The 19,563-nt window shown below is 50.8% G+C and overlaps 1 protein-coding gene across 8 annotated transcripts; it reads left to right on the top strand.

Annotated features, from left to right (window-relative positions):
* The first annotated feature begins 5,517 nt into the window (after nucleotides 1-5,517).
* IL17RE (interleukin 17 receptor E) lies at nucleotides 5,518-19,552 on the top strand. 8 transcript variants are annotated; one of them, XM_054481424.2, is made up of 17 exons: nucleotides 5,524-5,868; nucleotides 6,069-6,243; nucleotides 6,576-6,591; nucleotides 7,211-7,330; nucleotides 9,530-9,627; nucleotides 9,872-10,031; nucleotides 10,127-10,266; nucleotides 11,386-11,454; nucleotides 12,368-12,434; nucleotides 14,013-14,188; nucleotides 14,275-14,322; nucleotides 14,403-14,448; nucleotides 14,591-14,745; nucleotides 17,107-17,175; nucleotides 17,695-17,746; nucleotides 17,826-17,924; nucleotides 18,393-19,539. In XM_054481424.2, exons 1-17 carry the CDS (start codon nucleotides 5,792-5,794, stop codon nucleotides 18,947-18,949), a joined length of 2,124 nt encoding a protein of 707 aa, XP_054337399.2. In that variant the 5' UTR covers nucleotides 5,524-5,791; the 3' UTR covers nucleotides 18,950-19,539. The 8 variants fall into 8 exon arrangements, with proteins under 8 accessions (XP_063517810.1, XP_054337399.2, XP_054337393.1 ...); XM_063661740.1 differs by having other exon boundaries at nucleotides 5,518-6,243; nucleotides 17,625-17,746; XM_054481417.2 differs by lacking the exon at nucleotides 7,211-7,330 and having other exon boundaries at nucleotides 5,528-6,243; nucleotides 18,393-19,552.
* The last annotated feature ends 11 nt before the right edge of the window (nucleotides 19,553-19,563 follow it).

Genomic DNA, 19,563 nt, shown 5'->3' with positions numbered 1-19,563 from the left:
GGTGGTGGGTACATGTAATTCCAGCTACTCGGGAGGCTGGGGCAGGAGAATCACTTGAACCCAGGAGGCGAAGGTTGTGGTGAGCCGAGATCGCACCACTGCACTCCAGCCTGAGCGACAGAACAAGATTCTGTCTTAAAAAAAAAAAAAAAATATTGTGAAACTGCTTTATGAACTATGTATCATTATATAAATGTGAAAGATGGTTATTTCTTTCCTGATTTTTACAGGATGAGAGAATATAGGAGTTGAAGGTACTATTAGAGATCATCCAGGCCTTGAGAAAGGCAATGTGGTATAATGGAATGAACAGTTTTTTGTTTTTGTTTTTTTTGAGACTCACTCTGTCGCCTAGGCTGCAGTGCAGTGGTGCAATCTCAGCTCACTGCAACCTTTGCTCACACTCGGTTAATTTTTGTATTTTTGTAGAGACAGGGTTTCACCATACTGGCCAGGCGGGTCTCGAACTCCTGGCCTCAAGTGATCTACCCACCTCGGCCTCCGAAAGTGCTAGGATTACAGGCATGAGCCACCATGCCCAGCCAACAGTTTCTTACTTTAGACAGACATAGGTGGGAATTCCAGCCAGGCATTTTACTAACTTTTGCCTTGTGCAAGATACCTGAGCCTCTGTTCTTGATCTAACACATGGGCATCATTTTAGCTACGCCCAGGATTGTTGTGAGGCTTAGATAATATGTATGAACAGGCTACATAGTAGGGGTTTAATAAGTAACAGAATGCCTTCCTTGATGAGCAGTGTTGGCTTCCTCACTGAGATTGGGAGTCTCTACCTCTCAGCAATAATTTCTTGCCTCAGAATTCTGGAGGTTGATCCTTCTGGAAGAGCAGATGTAAAGAAGGGATACTTGCCCACTGTTGGTGTACATTGATCTAATTGGTGGGCCTTCCTGCCCAGGGTTCCCTATCAGTGAGCAGAGTTGCCCCAGTAGACATTAGGAATTGGCCATTACAGGAAGAACCTGGAGCTACTGTTCCATGGTCTGACCAGAGTTCATACACAGATAAGGCGGTGACAAGAACAATGGCTGCCCAAGGTCCCTACAGTGCACTCTAAACTAAGCATGTGCGGGGGCCTGCTAGGACTTCCTGAGCTCCTGGCTTTGTCCCCAAGTAAAGGCTATTAATCATTAATCATGAACTCTTGGTCAGCTCATTTTGACACAAACCACAGATGAGACAGGCCTTAGCCACCTGCCAAGAAGACAGGGCCTCTGTGCTGAAGCCCTACAACACAGCTTTGTTGCCTTTACTCCAATTGGTCACCTCCTATTCCAGCCACAGTTACTCCTCCCTTGTTGACACTTGCCAAAGAATCCCAACTCTCCTACAAGTCTAACCACTGGTAACTCATTATTATAAGATCTACTTTCCTTTCTTTCCAACAATTTCATTTCTTTCTTTACATTGTTAACCCTGCCAATTGTATCACACTGCTAAGTTTAGTACCTTCTGTGAACTACAGGGTCCAGAAACTCTCTGATCTCCCCAAGTAGTGTGTTCTGGCAGAAAAGGCCAGGAAGACATAGTGGTGAGTCCCCAGAGGAGAAAAGTGAAGCTCAGAGAGGAATAATTGGCAGGGAGGGGAGCCCTGGTCTTCTGGCCCATCCTCTTAGGACACCATCTCCTAGGCCTCATGTTTCTGAACTTCTCACAGTGCTGCGGTGTTCAGCGCTCTCTGATCTATTGGCAAGCTGACTGGTTTGGCAGCCCTTTTCCCCCACTGACTCCAGAGAAAGTACCTGCATGCCTTCTGGGGGCTTCCCCCAGCTCAGGTGTGAAGTGTGATTGTGTGTGTGCATGTGTGTGTATGAGACAGAGAAAGGGGATGTGTGTGCACAAGGTGCATGTCAGCAGCACTCACAGGCTTCCTGCCAGCTCTGGAAGGACATTTTTTGCCCCTCACAGTGTCCTCTTGCAGGTAGGATGCCTGGGGAGACGGGAGCAGGTGGGGAGGGTCATAGGAATGGCTTTTCCAATCTCACTCAGACCTAAAATTCATTCTGGCTTTACTTTACTGTGACGCAAGCTGCCTGAGCTGGCCAGGCACCGGGCAGGAGGGGGCAATGTGGGGTGAGGGCAAGGGTGGGGAGGAACTCCAGAGCGTAAGCGTAGGAAAGAGATCAGTAAGTGAGGGGCTGACTTCAGCTCTTAGGTGTGTGTGCTTGGACTTTACCTAATCTTCCGGAGTGTTTTGCAGTCTGTAAAATGGGGTAATAAGACTGTGAACTCAAGGGTTGTAGTACAAATAAAATAAACTGGGCAAAATGCATGACTCAGAGCCTGACAGTAGGATTTCAGCAAATGTTGATCCCATCCCTCCCCCTCCTTAGGTTGTGCCAGAATTCACCCCTGTGCTTCTTACCTTAAATACTTTTTGGAACAGTCTCTACAATAAATAAGTAAACCAGCAAGACAATAAATAAAATGCACACCTCCTTTTCTTTTTCCCCCTTTCTTCCTCACCTTTATTCCTTTTACTTTTCCAGCGGGTCCTGGAATGCTGTTTTTCTTCCCTTTCTTCCCTCTTTCCCTCTCTTCTCTCCTCCCATCCTCCTTCCCTCCCTTCCTCTCTTCCTCCCTCCCTTCATCTCTTCCTCCCTCCTTTCCTTCCTCCCTCCCTTCTTTCCTCCCTTGCTCCCTCCCTGCCGCCTTCCCTCCCTCCTTTCTTCCCTCCCTCCCTTCTTTCTTCCCTCCCTCCCTTCTTTCTTTCCTTCCGTCCTTCCTTTTTTTCCTTCCTCTCTTCCTTCTTATCTCCATTTCTTTTCTGCTTCTCCTCCCATACCTTAACCAGAAGCAATTAACCAATATTTTCTCTGTGAGAGATCAGAAGATAAGGGTAAAGAAGAAGGATTGTTTTGGAATAGAACCAAGTTTCTCACTTCATGCCTCCAGCATTAGAAAACTCATTATTGGGCCGGGTGCGGTGGCTCACGCCTGTAATCCCAGCACTTTGGGAGGCCGAGGCGGGCAGATCATAAGGTCAGCAGATTGAGACCATCCTGGCTAACACGGTGAAACCCCGTCTCTATGAAAAACGCAAAAAATTAGCCGGGTGAGGTGGCGGGTGCCTGTAGTCCCAGCTGCTCGGGAGGCTGAAGCAGGAGAATGGCGTGAACCTGGGAGGCGGAGCTTGCAGTGAGCCAAGATCGCACCACTGCACTCCAGCCTGGGCCCACTGCACTCCAGCCTGGACCCACTGCACTCCAGCCTGGGCAACAGATCAAGACTCTGTCTCAAAACAAAAAAAGAAAACTCATTATTGGCCAGACGCAGTGGCTCACACCTGTAATCCCAGCACCTTGGGAAGCTGAGGCAGGATAACTGCTAGAGGCCAGGAGTTTGAGACCAGCTTGAGCACCATAGCCAGAGCCTATATGTAGCCAGGCAAAATGGTGTGTGCCTGTGAAGGGAGGATTCACTTGAGTCCAGGAGGTTGAGGCTGCAGTAAGTGGTGATTGCGCCATTGTCCTCCAGCTTGGTGACACAGTGAGACTCTGTCTCAAAAAAAAAGAAAAGAAAAAAACCTCATTATTTATATAGCTCTAAACCACTGTGAGTTAGGTAGGATTTGAGGGAAGGCTCTCTAACCTATTCTTAGTATGGCCAGACCACCCTTTCCTCCTTTCAGATCTTACTGTTTTGTTTGCAGAGATGGGCTTCAAGGCCAAAAGGCATACTGTGTTAGGGTCTGTGTCAGGCAGACCCTTTTGGGTTCCAAGAGCAGAGGAAGATGAGGCTGTGTGAGGGAAGACCATAGGATGATAGAGAATTGGTACTGGGCACAGTGGCTCATGCCCATAATCCTAGCACTTTGGAAGGTTGAAGCAGGTGGATCACTTGAGGCCAAGAGTTCAAGACCAGCCTGGCCAACGTGGCAAAACCTTGTCTCTACTAAAAATACAAAAATTAGCCGGGCATAGTGGTGCACAGCTGTAATCCCAGCTACTCAGGAGGCTAAGGCACAAGAATCACTTGAACCTAGGAGGCAGAGGTTGCAGTGAGCCAAGAACACACCACTGCACTGCAGCCTGGGCAACAGAGCAAGACTATCTCAAAAAAAAAAAAAAAAAAAAAAAAAAAAAAGCCAGGTGCTGTGGTTCATGCCTGTAATCCCAGCACTTTGGGAGGCCAAGCTGGGCTCACATCACCTTAGGTCAGGAGTCCAGGACTAGCCTGGCCAACATGGTGAAACCCCGTCTCTACTAAAAATACAAAAATTAGTCTGGTGTGGTGGCGTGCACCTGTAATCCCAGCTACTCGGGAGGCTGAGGTGGGAGAATCCTTTGAACCTGGGAGATGGAGATTGCAGTGACCTGAGATTGCACCATTTGCACTCCAGCTTGGGTGACAGAGTGAGACTCTGTCTCAAAAAAAAAGAAAAAAAGAAAAGAGAGAATTGAGTTGCGAGGGCCTAGCAAAAGTGGAGCTCCCTGAACTATAGACTTTGACCTTGTCCAAATCATTATCCCTCTGCTTCCTTATCTCTCTATGAAATGAAAACAATAATTATCACTTACCTGTCTCACAGGTAGGGTTAGGAGGATTAAATATGAAAGTGTTTTGTGAAGTGTGAAACAGATAAACTACATAGATGAAATGTATCATGACATTTATTCAATTACACAGCACATACTTCATAATATCTACTGCTAGGCTTGGAGAAACATAACGAATAAGAGTTTTTATCTTTTCATGAACTGAAAAAGCTAGAGGGTACTTTTAGGATAATGGGTAGGATGCAGCCTTCAGACAACGAACCAAAGACAGGAATAGAATTGGCCAAAAGCAGGCTGTGGTTAGGCCACTGAAAGGTGATCTAGATTGAGTTGCAGGGGGACAATAACAATCTCAAGATGCCTTGGCCGGGCGCGGTGGCTCACGCTTGTAATCCCAGCACTTTGGGAGGCCAAGGTGGGTGGATCACATGGTCAGGAGTTTGAGACCAGCCTGGCCAATATGCTGAAACCCCGTCTCTACTAAAATACAAAAATTAGCCAGGCATGGGGCAGGTGCCTGTACTCCCAGCTACTCAGGAGGCTGAGGCAAGAGAATCGCTTGAACCCAGCAGGTGGAGGTTGCAGTGAGCAGAGATTGCGCCACGGCACTCCAGCCTAGGTGATAGAGCGAGACTCGGTCTCAAAAGAAAAAAAATAAGATGCCTTGACCTGGTAGGTGTGCCCCAAACTTTCTTTCCAATGTGTATGTTACCAAGGTGAGGGCTGAAGCTGCTCAAATGCTCCATAAAGGGGAGGAAGCTGTGGGATGATGGGGAGGGTTCCCACAAAGATGGAGCCTCGTCAGCCTTTCTCCAGCACCGGAAACCACAGGAAACCAGGTCAGTGCGTGGGGCCCGCTCCCTCCGCTCCAGGGCTCAGCTATGAGCTCTGGGGCTTCCTGAGCAGGCTGTACTGACTAGTGGGTCCTTGAAGCTAGAGGCCCCTTTGGTATGGAGCCCTTTGCCTAGAAGAGCTGGACCTGGCTCATGGGTAGAGAGAACTCGGCTATAGTCCTGAGAGTTAACCAGGTGGGAAGCCAGGGTACATATGGGCTTCATGTGCATCCTAGAGTGCTTTTTTTCTTCCCCACTCTAAATGGTGCCTCAGTCACCTCTGTATCTCCAGCACCCAGTGCTGAGTAGTGCTTAAGAGCTTGGCTAATTCTCTAAGTGAGGGGGTGAAGCACATGTCTGTGGGAGACACAAGTTCCAGAGTGTGCTGATGGGTGGGTGAGATCTGCAGTGTGTTTCAGGAGTAGGAGGGGCTAAAAAATGGGTGCGTCCCCCAACCTGATGCTAGCCCCTTTCCTGTTACTTCTCAGCCACAGCAGGAGCCCCTTGTCTTTCAGGTGGGGGGCAGTAGGGTTTTTGGGGGCACAAGCTTTCCTCAGTCCCTCCACTTGGAGGGGAAGGAATGTGGCCTGGCTGGCTGGTTGGGATCAAGGAGGAGCTTTCGGGCAGGGCGGAGCCAGGGCAGGCTGGGGCGAGGGCTCCTGCTGGTACTGTGTTCTTCGCTGCTGCACAGCAAGGCCCTGCCACCCACCTTCAGGCCATGCAGCCATGTTCCGGGAGCCCTAATTGCACAGAAGCTCATGGGGAGCTCCAGACCTGCAGCCCTGCTCCTGCCTCTCCTCCTCGTAGTCATCGACCTCTCTGACTCTGCTGGGATTGGCTTTCGCCACCTGCCCCACTGGAACACCCGCTGTCCTCTGGCCTCCCACACGGTAAGGTGCCGCTGCCAGATAGGGACACCTGCCTGGCACAGCCATAAATCTCCCCACTCCCCTGCCTGCCCTGTGCTACCTCCGCAGTCCCTGTGCTCTGGTGGCAGCTTTCATGTGTCCTCTACATAGTCTCAAAGGGGTAGCCAAAGTCCTTTGTGCTGGGGGCCTGGACAGGGTGGAGCTGGGAAGATAAGAGCCAGAGGGTATGGGCTATTAGCTGTGGGGCTCAGAATTCGCTGATTTGAAGCAAAGACCCCAGGAATGCTTCTTTTGGGAGTCTCTCCTAATAATAGCTCTCTCCTTTCTTTTCCCTACTGGGCCCTGTGCCTCAGGATGACAGTTTCACTGGTGAGTCGCATTTCCTGCCCCATTGCTCCTCCCCATGCCCACTATTTTTCCAGATGCCTAGGAAGCCCTCCATTCTAATTTTCAGTTCCCAACCCGGGAAGTAGCACAATATCAAGGAAAAAGTTTAGAATCATGACAAGCCTGGATTCACACTGCAGTTCTGCCAGACTCCCGTGTGGCCTCAGACTGTGCACCTAACCCCTCCAACTGACCCTCAGTTTCTGAGGGGTAGTAGCATAGTAGAAATGATTGTACACTAAAGGCAGTGTTGCTTCGATCTGTAGGGAGGATTAGATGAGAGACATGGGTAAATCTCCAGGTGCTCCATATATGTTGGTTCCTCCCCTTAACTGATCCCTCGCTTCTATCAGTAATACAACAATAATCCTTCCTATTTTATGGTATGTTCTACTTCACAAGACATTTTCCCATGCACTACTATTTTGATTTTTGTAACAGACCCGCTTTATGAATGAGGAATCTGATCCTTAGACAGGTCCTGTAACCCCCAAAGTCATACTTCCAGGATGTGACAGAGCTTGGCCTCAAATCCAGCTTGTCTGAGGTAGGAGGGACCTTCTTAGACCCTATCATTTGCTTTCCCTTCCATCTTTCCCAGGAAGTTCTGCCCATATCCCTTGCCGCACCTGGTGGGCCCTCTTCTCCACAAAGCCTTGGTGTGTGCGAGTCTGGCACTGTTCCCACTGTTTGTGCCAGCACCTGCTGTCAGGTCGCTCAGGTGTGAGAAACAGCCCCTTGGGCCATTCTCAGTGAAGAGAACATTTTGAGGGACCACCTAGGCTGAGCAAGTGGGACTTACTAGAACAGATATTTGTCTTGTTTTAAACTCAACTGGGACTTGGATTATCCTAAAATAGCACGCTATGACTGATACAAATACAATTGTACAATTTTATGAAGGTATTTTTTTCAGCTGAGATTCTTGGAATTAAAAGCTATGGATTTATTGTTATTACCATCTATTTGTAAAGCAGGATCTTCTTTCTTACTCTATATTTTAATTGCTCAGCTCAGTGCCTGGTACATACTAAATGCCCTTACATTGCTTAAGAATTGGCAGTTTCTAGGCCAGGCGCGGTGGCTCACGCCTGTAATCCCAACACTTTGGGAGGCTGAGGCAGGCTGATACCTGAGGTCAGGAGTTCGAGACCAGCCTGGCCAACATGGTGAAACCCCTGTCTCTACTAAAAATACAAAAAATTAGCAGGGCGTGGTGGCAGGCACCTGTAATCCCAGCTGCTCAGGAGGCTGAGGCAGGAGAATCACTTGAACCCAGGAGGTAGAGGTTGCAGTGAGCCGAGAACATGCCATTGCACTCCAGCCTGGGTGACAAGAGCAAAACTCCATCTCCAAAAAAAAAAAAAAAAAAGAATTGGCAGTTTCTGGGCCAGGTATGATGGTTCACACCTGTAATCCCAGCACTCTGGGAGGCCGAGGTGGGTGGATCGCTTGAGTCCTGGAGTTTGAGACCAGCCTGGCCAACATGGCCAAACCCTATCTCTACAAAAAAATACAAAAATTAGCTGGATGTGGTGGTGCACACCTGAAGTCCCAGCTACTTGGGTGGCTGAGGTGGGAGGATCACCTGAAAACAGGAGGCGGAGGTTGCAGTGAGTTAAGATAGTGCCACTGCACTCCAGCCTGGATGACAGTGTGAGACCCTGTCTCAAAAAACAAAAAACAAACAAAAAAAAGAATTGGCAGTGTCTAATTTTTCTAATTGTTTGCTGTTAGAAATAATGCTACAGGGCTGGGCACAGTGGCTTATGCCTGTAATCCCAGTACTTTGGGAGGCCGAGGCGGGCAGATCACCTGAGGTCAGGAGTTTGAGACCAGCCTGGCCAACATGGTGAAACACTGTCTCTACTAAAAAGACAAAAATTAGCCAGGTGTGATGGTGCATGCCTGTAATCCCAGCTACTCAGGAGGCTGAAGTGAGAAGATTGCTTAAGCCCAAGAGTTCAAGACTGCAGTGAGCAGTGATTGTGCCACTGCACTCCAGCCTGCATGACAGAGCAAAATCCTGTCAAGAAGGGAAGGAAGGAAGGAAGGAAAGGAAGGAAGGAAAGAAAAGAGAGAGAGGCGGGGGCTGGCGTGGTGGCTCACGCCTGTAATCCCAGCACTTTGGGAGGCTGAGGTGGGCAGATCACGAGATCAGGAGATTGAGACCATCCTGGCTAACATTGTGAAAGCCCGTCTCTACTAAAAGTACAAAAAATTAGCTGGGTGTGGTGGCATGCACCTGTAGTCCCAGCTACTCTGGGGGCTGAAGCAGGAGAATCGCTTGAAGCTGGGAGGCGGAGATTGCAGTGAGCCAAGATCGCGCCGCTGTACTCCAGCCTGGGTGACAGAGCAAGGCTCCATCTCCAAAAAAATAAAAATTAAAGAATGCTAAAATGAATATCTTTGTATATATAGCTTTTTCTCTGCTTAAGAAATTAATCCTTTCTTGATTGCATCATGATTTTCAACATTAAAGAAGCTTGACATCCTTACTCTCCTTGATTTAAAATGACTATCAGGCCGGGCGTGGTGGCTCACACCTGTAATCCCAGCGCTTTGGGAAGCCAAGGTGGGCAGATCACCTGAGGTCAGGAGTTCGAGACCAGCCTGACCAACACGCAGAAACCCCATCTCCACTAAAAATACAAAATTAGCCAGGCATGGTAGCGCATGCCTGTAATCCCAGCTACTCGGGAGGCTGAGGCAGGAGAATCACTTGAACTCGGGAGACGGAGGCTGCAGTGAGCTGAGATCGCACCATTGCACTCCAGCCTGGGCAACAAAGAGCAAAACTCCGTCTCAAAATAAATAAATAAATAAAATAAAATGACTTACTATCTAACACTGGGCCACATCTCCAGGTAGGGGAGGGGGTAATGAGGACTAGATAGTAAGTATGTCCCCCCCTGCACAGGTCTTCAGTGGGGCTTCTTCCATCTCCTGGTGCAGAAATCCAAAAAGTCTTCCACATTCAAGTTCTGTAGGAGACACAAGATGCCAGCACCTGCTCAGGTACTCTCCCTGTCAGTTCCAGCCCTACCTGATGCCCCACAGACCTTTGCTTTCTGGCCTCTCATTTGGTTCTCCAGCCATGTGAGACAGAAAGTGTGGAGATGAAGTATTCTGTCTATTACACAGGTAGGGAGGCCAAAAGAGTTTGAGCAACTTGCCTGCAGTACCTCAGGTTCCAGAGGCAGAAACAGAAGCCAGGTTTCCTGATTTCTGGCCTGAGGCCAACCTTGTTCTCTGCCTTTAGAGGAAGCTGCTGCCTAGTCGTCACCTGTCTGAGAAGAGCCATCACATTTCCATCCCCTCCCCAGACATCTCCCACAAGGGACTTCGCTCTAAAAGGACCCAACCTTCGGATCCAGAGGCATGGGAAAGTCTTCCCAGATTGGACTCACAAAGGCACGGAGGTGGGCACTGGGTATAACAGGAGATGGGTTCAGCTGAGTGGTGGTACTGGTGCTAAGGCCAAGAGACAAGGCCACTGAGTCCTTCCTCTCCCCAGGGCCCGAGTTCTCCTTTGATTTGCTGCCTGAGGCCCGGGCTATTCGGGTGACCATATCTTCAGGCCCTGAGGTCAGCGTGCGTCTTTGTCACCAGTGGGCACTGGAGTGTGAAGAGCTTAGCAGTCCCTATGATGTCCAGGTATGGTGTGTCATCCCCCTGTAAAAAGCCCAATCACACAGTGCTAGCAAAAGAGGCCACCCATTGTACAAATGAGGGAACTGAGGCCCAGAGAGGGATGGTAACTGTCCAAGACCTCCTTACAAGCTGAAGGGTCTATCATTAAGACTTTGGGCGTGGCATGGTGGCTCACACCTGTGGTCCCAGCACTTTGGGAGGCCAAAGCAGGAGGATTGCTTGAAGCCAGGAGTATAAAACCAGCTTGGGCAACATAGTGAAACCCTGCTGCTAAAAAAATAAAATAAAATAAAATAAAAAATAAAGACTTCTTTGGACTAGACAGAAAAGGCAGAGGGCCTTGTCACCTGGAAGAACAGGAAAGGCAGGCAGAGACCTGGAGCAGCCATGAATGACCATGAATGAGCAGAGAAATTAGTATGGTATTTACCCCCAATGAGAGGATCCTCAGTGTGATTCAGGCATTAAGAAGCCTTTTCTTGAGCTTCAAGTTAGTGACAAGTAAGAAAAAAGAATTGTTAATTAAAAATTTAAAAAGCCTTTTCAGCTCCCCTAAGAGGTTGTACCGCCTGAGAACATAACAAAATGATCACATCTGTCTTGGTACCCTTCCGTCTCCCTCCCTTTGTTCCTACCACTCAGAGAATGATATGTTCCCCATTCTCCCAGCCTGGGCCCCAACATCCCACCTCAACCTCCCTTTGTCATGGATGCCATTGTATACAGTTGGTAGCATTTGCAGGGACTGCTGCTGAGCCCCTGAGGCCCTCAGCTCATCATTTTTATAACAGTGAGGATACCTCACAAGATCACTGTGATGCTAGCATGGAGTTAATTGATTTAATATTTCTAGCACCCACCACACTCCCTGGCATATAGTAGGGCCTCAATAAAGGAATGTATTCCCTGTCTCCTTCCCCCCAACTCCACCTAGAGCATCTAGAGCTAACGATTAGATTACTAAGCAGACAGCCTTTGAGAGACTTATCAGGAGAAGAGGTATCTCATATTAGAGGAAAAACAGGGTGTGTTGGCCAAGATCCCAGCACTGTCCTGCCCTTGTCTATGTGCCCATGCTCTTTCTCAGGCATCTTTTGTCTTCCTTTGCTGTTTCATCCACAGAAAATTGTGTCTGGGGGCCACACTGTAGAGCTGCCTTATGAATTCCTTCTGCCCTGTCTGTGCATAGAGGTGAGCAAAGGAAAAGGTGTGGGCTGTCCATGGCTCTGCTCCTAAGCCCCCAAGGTAGCACAGTTGGTCAAGTATATCTCCAGTAAATTGAGTTTAAAAAGGACTGAGTGTTACTGGCATGTTTAGGAAGACGGGCGCCAGCTTGGCTGTGAGCCACACATGGGGTCAGAGGTGGAAGGGTGCTGCTGAACATTGGACCTTCTTAGGGTGATTCCAACCTCAGCCCCATCCAAACCCAGCTTTCCCTGGCCCAGACCTGGCCTCAGCCCACAGAGCCAGAATAGGCAGCTGTCATCGCTGTGTGTTCTGAGGAGTCAAGGAAGGAGTGTGTGCATGGCCACTGCAGGATTCCATATGCCCCTAAAAGTCTTGTCCCCTCTAGGCCTCTGTGGCAGTCCTCCTTCTCTCTTTACAAGTCTAAGGAACACAGCAGAAAGTTTTCTCTGGACTAGACAGAAAAGGCAAGGGAAATTGTCACCTGGAAGACCTAAGGGAGGATGATAGCAGAGACCTAGAGCCACGAGCAATTGCCAGGGTGGACAGCAGGTGCGCATGTGGGCATTCTAGAGTCAGGAGCCAACACAGAGCACTGGGTGCCTTGGGGATGGCTGAGAGTGGAGGCCAGAGAAGACCAAAGCTAAGGAATGCGACCTCAGGATTTCCTTCTTTCTGGGGATGGTTCTCTTTAGGAGGAAGAGGAGTTAGCCCCTCACTTGCTTATCCCTCTCCTATGCTCTGGAGTTCCTCCCCACCCTTGCCCCTACCCCACATTGCCCCCTCCTGCTCGGTCAGTGCCTGGCCAGCTCAGGCAGCTTGCGTCACAGTAAGGTAAAGCCAGAATGAGTTTTAGGTCTGAGTGAGATTGGAAAAGCCATTCCTCTGACCCTCCCCACCTGTTCCTTTGTTCCCCTAGGCATCCTACCTGCAAGAGGACACTGTGAGGCGCAAAAAATGTCCCTTCCAGAGCTGGCCAGAAGCCTGTGAGTGCTGTTGACATGCACCCTTGTGCACACACATCCCCTTTCTCTTTCTGTCTCCTACACACACATGTACACACACACACACACACACACTGCACTTCACACGTGTGCTGGGGGAAGCCCCCAGAAGGCATGCAGGTACTTTCCCTGGAGTCAGTGGGGGAAAAGGGCTGCCAGGTCTACCAGTCAGCTTGCCAATAGATCAGAGAGTGCTGAGCACCGCAGCACTGTGAGAAGTTTAGAAATATGAGGCCTAGGAGATGGTGTCCTAAGAGGATGGGCCAGAAGACCCAGTTCCCATCCCAGCTCTGCCAATTGTTCTTCTCTGAGCCTCACTTTCCTCATCTGTAAAATCTCAATACCTGCTCTGCCTTCAAAGTGTTTGTGAAGCCTAAGTTCAATATTACATATGAAAGTGGCTGGTGATGTCTGAAGTGCTGTATGCATGTTGTTGTTCTCAAGGAGAGACAGGACACTCAGACAAAAGTGACTCACATAAAGCAGCCTACAGAACTTACACGGCAGGGTTATGGTTAAGGACAAGGCTGTAGGGCAAGAAATCGGGAAAGGGAGAAGCCCAAGAAGGGCCATTATAAGCAGAGAAGGCCTCTTAGAGGAAGTGGCACCTGAGCTGGGGTCAGAAAAAAGGCAGGATTTAGAAAGGAGAGATAGGAGGGGAAGACATTCCTGGTTCTGAGAGAACCCTAAGCAGATTTCGAGTTTGGGGAGAAGCAAGGACCTGGCCAGAATGGAGGCCTGGGAAGGAGAGGAGAGAGACCCCTGGATAGAAAGATAATGAGGCCAGGTGCAATGGCTCACGCCTGTAATTCCAGCACTTTGGGAGGCTAAGTAGGCAGATCACCTGAGGTCAGGAGTTTGAGACCAGCCTGGCCAACATGGTGAAACTCTGTCTGTACTAAAAATACAAAAAGTTGGCTGGGCATGGTGGTGCGTGCCTGTAGTCCCAGCTACTCAGGGGATCAAGACAGGAGAATCACTTGAGCTCAGGAGGCAGAGGTTGCAGTGAGCCGAAATCGCACCACTGCACTCCAGCCTGGGTGACAGAGTGCAACTCCGTCGCAAAAGAAAACAAAAAACAGAAAGGTAATGAGAGGGGGCTGGGCGTGGTGGCTCACACTTGTAATCCCAAGCACTTTGGGAGGCCAAGGTGGGTGGGTCACAAGGTCAGGAGTTCGCGAGGTCAGGAGACCAGCCTGGCCAACATGGTGAAAACCCATCTCTACTAAAAATACAAAAATTAGCTGGGCTTGGTGGCACACACCTGTAATCCCAGCTACTGAGGCATGAGAATCTCTTGAACCCAGGACGCAGAGGTTGCAGTGAGCCGAGATCGCACCACTGCACTCCAGCCTGGGCGACAGAGTGAGATTCTGTCTCAAAAAAGAAAAGGAAAAGAAAGATAATGAAAGGGATGCTCATTGATTTAGTACCTGTTCAGGCCAGGAATAGTGCTGGTTACTTTTACAAACTTTATCTCCAGCTACCCCCAGGATGTGGGTGGCAAGGTGGGGTTGAAGCAGGGCTGACTTTCACCCACTGACCCTGCCACCTGCCCAGATGGCTCGGACTTCTGGAAGTCAGTGCACTTCACTGACTACAGCCAGCACACTCAGATGGTCATGGCCCTGACACTCCGCTGCCCACTGAAGCTGGAAGCTGCCCTCTGCCAGAGGCATGACTGGCATACCCTTTGCAAAGACCTCCCGAATGCCACGGCTCGAGAGTCAGATGGAGTGAGGACAGGTTCCCCCAGGACCTGGGTGGGCAGGGCTGGGGCCCAGGAATTTTCTCCCTGACGAACTCTCCTCTCCTCCCACAGTGGTATGTTTTGGAGCAGGTGGACCTGCACCCCCAGCTCTGCTTCAAGGTACAACCATGGGTAAGAAAAGATGTGGCGTAGTGGGTATTGCCTGGAGCTTGTTAACCTGCCATTCCTGTATTTCTCAGTTCTCTTTTGGAAACAGCAGCCATGTTGAATGCCCCCACCAGACTGGTGAGCCAATAAGTGACCTCTGCTGGGACCCCCTGCCCCATTTCATCCTCACCCAACTGTGACCAAGCTAAACCCCAGCCCAGCCTTGAATTCATCACCTGAAGCCCAACTCCTATCAACACCCCCACCCCGCCCCAAACAGGGTCTCTGACATCCTGGAATGTGAGCATGGATACTCAAGCCCAGCAGCTGATTCTTCACTTCTCCTCAAGAATGCATGCCACCTTCAGTGCTGCCTGGAGCCACCCAGGCTTGGGGAAGGACACTTTGGTGCCCCCCGTGTACACTGTCAGCCAGGTATGGCCTTGCCCCCACTAGGTCCTATTGCTCAGAGCACAGCCCTCAATTTCCTTGTGACCTCATTGAGATAGACTCTGGGAAGGTAGGAACAAACAAATCCCTGACTTTTACCATCTGGTTTACTTTATTTACGTGATCACTCTCCGTTCAGCTAACTTGCTGACAGTAGGTTCCTCAAGGGAGCATTTTCTTTTTTTTCTTTTTTCTTTTTTTTTTTTTTTTTTGAGACAGAGTCTCGCTGTGTCACCCAGGCTGGAGTGCAGTGGCAAGATCTCAGCTCACTGCAAGCTAAGGGAGTATTTTCTAATCCTTTCAGTTTCTGAATTTACAGGAATAACAGAGGCAAGGGACTGGCCCTCCCACATTCAGGTGTTCTCTAGCCCAAGGGTCCCAATCCATGAGCCGCAGACCAGTAACTGTCTGTGGCTTGTGAGAAATGAGGCCACACAGCAGGAGGTAAGTGGAGGGTGAGCAAGCATTACTGCCTGAGCTCTGCCTCCTGTCAGACCAGTGGCTGCATTAGATTCTTATAGGAGCGCAAACCCTATTGTGAACTGTGCATGCGAGGGATCTAGGTTGTGAGCTACTTATGAGAATCTAATGCCTGATGATCTGAGGTGGTTTCATCCTGAAACCATTCCCCCCAACCCCAACCCCTTCAACCTCTGTGTAAAAATTTTCTTCCATGAAACCAGTCCCTGGTGCCAAAAATGTCGGGGACCACTGCTCTAGCCTAACAGAACAACATTTTATATTGATGCCTTCCCTTGAACCCAGCTGTTCACTACCACTACTCTCCAGCCTCCATGAGGCCCCTGTGCAGAAGTTATCTATCCTAGGAGGCAGAGCCCACGCAGCTGACAGGCTCTGCACAGTCCTGTAAACTATTGACAAATTTCACCTGTTACGTGAGGAGGAGCACTTTATCAGACTATCTTCCATGTATCTGATAGAAAAACCACAGTCAAATACACCCTCAATACCACAGCACCACGCTGACTAAGCATGACTAGCTCTTTCAAACAGTTATTTCTTAAATGCTCACTTGCAGCTTATACGTTTGTTTTGCATTGTATGAGTGCTCCTAAGCAGACAGGTGATAGCAACACAGTATGAAAGACCAAGTCATGCTTAAGATGGCCACTTGCAGTGTCTCACGCTTGTAGTCCCAGCTGAGGCGGGAGAACTGTGTGAGCTCAGGAGTCCGAGGCTGCAATGAGCTATGATCATGCCACTGCACTCCAGCCTGGGTGACAGCATGAGACTCTGACTCTAAAAAAAAAATGTTTTTAATTAAAATTCTGTCCAATTTAGTATGCATTGTGCCCACCCTGTAGCAGGCTCTGGGAGATACAAGAAAAGTATATAACACAGTTAAGGAGTTCATAGACTAATAATAGCTATTACCAATAAATGAATGTACATTGCAGTTTATTTAAAAAGATATTCATGTGCATATACCCATTTGATGCTCTCAATAACCCAGTAAAATAAAGATTATTATCCCCTATATAAAAATGAAGAAAGTAGGCCAGGCGCAGTGGCTCATGCCTGTAATTCCAGCATTTTGGGAGGCTGAGGAGGGCAGATCACCTGAGGTCAGGAGTTTGAGACCAGCCTCACCAACATGGCAAAACCCGTCTCTACTAAAAATACAAAAATTAGCTGGGCATGGTGGCGTGCACCTGTAATCTTAGCTACTCGGGAGGCTAAGGCAGGAGAATAGCTTGAACCCAGGAGGTGGAGGTTGCAGTGAGCCAAGATTGCACCAGTGCACTCCAGCCTGCACAACAGAGCAAGACTCTGTCTCAAAAAAAAAATAAATAAATAAAATAAAATAAATGAACATAAAAACATTAAAATAAAAATGAGGAAAGTGAGCCTTAGGAAAGAGAGGTAACCTGCCTCCATGCAAGGACCACACAGCTAGGGACTACAAAGGCAACAGGTAAGCCTGAACCCAGGTCTCCTGACCCTAAAACTTACATTCTTTTCAATGATATGTTGTGATACCTCTTCAGCTGTGCAGGAGAGTAAAGTGAGACAGCCTTCCTGGTTTGTGAGCTGCTAGAGGACAGAGACAATGTCCACACCCGCCTTCTTTCCTCAGGGCTTGGCACAGAGGACACACTCAGTCTGTCTGTTGACAAATACCTGACTGCAGCAGGAGCTGAGCTCTGGGAAAGATCAGTGGGAGCCAGAGTGGCTGGGGAAGCCTTCTCGTCAGAGGTGGCACTTGGCCTAAGCCTCATAGGATTGGGGGTGTGGTGGGGAGGAACAGCAGGGGCAAAGACTCAAGGCCAGACAGGGCCAGATTCACCTCCCTGGGGACAGCCTTTCTGCTCTTTGTTTCTACAGGCCCGGGGCTCAAGCCCAGTGACACTAGACCTCATCATTCCCTTCCTGAGGCCAGGGTGCTGTGTCCTGGTAAGGAAACCTACCCTCACTCTACATACAGAGCCTTGGCATCTGCTCCCCTAGTGGCACCCACCCATGGAAAATCCATTCTACAAAAATGTTTGGTTTGGCCAGCACAGTGTTTTAAACTGAAATTGCTTACCACCATTTACATATATAAACAAAGCTGGATTTCTGGCCTCTGTTGAAAAATCAGAAAAACCTAGTGCCGTGTGTCCACATTCTGGCATGGTGACAATGGCCTGGAGCTCAGTGCCATCTGATTGTTTCAGTCAGGGCCTGTGCTCTCCAGGTCCTCACAGCAGCCCTGGTCAACTTTGAGTTTACTTTTCGACTTTGGCCCCTGCCACACTTGAGTTTGCCACCATTGACCTGTTCTGTGCCAGGTTAGCAGCTGGAGCAGACACAAACCCACCTGGGAAGAATTCCCTAGCCAGTGGGGACTCCCCTCTCCCCAGCTCCATGCTTCACTCAGCTCCCCGGGAGAAGATGCCTGGCTCATAGGGGTGGGGGGCTCTGTGCCCTCAGGTGTGGCGGTCAGATGTCCAGTTTGCCTGGAAGCACCTCTTGTGTCCGGATGGTGAGTTCTTGGGGAGGGGGAGGTAAGAGGGAGGCTGGGCACTGAGGAACTGGGCTTGGCCTCATCCTGCTTGACTCAGTCTCTTACAGACACCTGGGGCTCTTGATCCTGGCACTGCTGGCCCTCCTCACCCTACTGGGTGTTGTTCTGGCCCTCACCTGCCGGCGCTCGCAGTCAGGTAAGCTCACCTGGGGGTAACCTGGGAAGTCAGACCTGCCCAGCTCCGAGACTAGCTGCCCCCTCACCCTCCCCTGTCTGAGCTCTCGGCACTGCACCCAATCTCTGTTACCCAGGCAGGGAGCCTCAGGCCCCCAAGTGAGCAGGAATGGTTAAGGCAAGGCAAAGGGCCCTCTGAGCAGATTGTCACTGTACTGAGTCTCTGTACAAAAGACTAGTGGGGCAGAAATCCAGCCTGCGCTGTACTCGCCCAGCCTGGAGCCCTGACCCTGTCTTCAGAAGGGGTGCCTTTATCTAATTAGCCCATAGGCACCCTATAGGCTAGGGCTGTTTTCGGTACTAACCCCCAGAGCAAATAAGAGGCGGGGGCGGAGAGGCGAGCACCCTACGGTAACCCGAGAGGCTGGGGAGGAGAGGGCTGAGCAGTCCCTCAGCCGCCCCGCCTTCATCTGTTGCTTCCCGCCACCAGGCCCGGGCCCAGCGCGGCCAGTGCTCCTCCTGCACGCGGCGGACTCGGAGGCGCAGCGGCGCCTGGTGGGAGCGCTGGCTGAACTGCTACGGGCAGCGCTGGGCGGCGGGCGCGACGTGATAGTGGACCTGTGGGAGGGGAGGCACGTGGCGCGCGTGGGCCCGCTGCCGTGGCTCTGGGCGGCGCGGGCGCGCGTAGCACGGGAGCAGGGCACGGTGCTGCTGCTGTGGAGCGGCGCCGACCTTCGCCCGGCCAGCGGCCCCGACCCCCGCGCCGCGCCCCTGCTCGCACTGCTCCACGCTGCCCCGCGCCCGCTGCTGCTGCTCGCTTACTTCAGTCGCCTCTGCGCCAAGGGCGACATCCCCCCGCCGCTGCGCGCCCTGCCGCGCTACCGCCTGCTGCGCGACCTGCCGCGCCTGCTGCGGGCGCTGGACGCGCGGCCTTCCGCAGAGGCCACCAGCTGGGGCCGCCTTGGAGCGCGGCAGCGCAGGCAGAGCCGCCTAGAGCTGTGCAGCCGGCTCGAACGAGAGGCCGCCCGACTTGCAGACCTAGGTTGAGCAGAGCTCCACCGCAGTCCCGGGTGTCTGCGGCCGCAACGCAACGGACACTGGCTGGAACCCCGGAATGAGCCTTCGACTCTGAAATCCTTGGGGTGCCTCTAGGACGACTGGCCGAAAAGCCTTATTCCCTGCCTCACAGGCCGGAAGTCCCAGCCCAGTCCCCGCGCGCGTCCCTTTTCCTCCTCATACTTTCCCTTGACTGAGAGCTCCTCTAACCCCTGTTCTGGTGGGGGAGGGCGGTCTTCCCGCTTCCTCTCCAGAACTCCAGAAAGAGCAGTGTGCTTATGCTTCAGTCCAGGCTGGAGAGGTTTGGGCCGGGGTAGGGAGGCAGGAGCCATGTCAGTTCTGAAGGAGGGTGAGGGGGTGGGGGTGTGGGGGGGTGTGGGGGGCGGCTGAGAGAAAACCTCCTTGGGGGCCAGGGATTTCCTTTCCCACACTGAGGCTCTGCCCAGAGGGAGAGAGGACTCTGGACCTAGGAAAAGAGGCTTTTGGTTCTGGGTGGTCAGGACAATGGGGGTTGGGGGTGGGGTGGGTGGGTGCTGGCGATGGGGACCAAGATCCGGAAAGATGAATAAAGACAAACATGACAAACTAAGAAAACACAGTGTGCT

This window comes from Pongo pygmaeus, chromosome 2, assembly GCF_028885625.2.
Source record: "Pongo pygmaeus isolate AG05252 chromosome 2, NHGRI_mPonPyg2-v2.0_pri, whole genome shotgun sequence".
NCBI lineage: Eukaryota > Metazoa > Chordata > Mammalia > Primates > Hominidae > Pongo > Pongo pygmaeus.
This window is presented reverse-complemented; position numbering and strand designations above follow the sequence as displayed.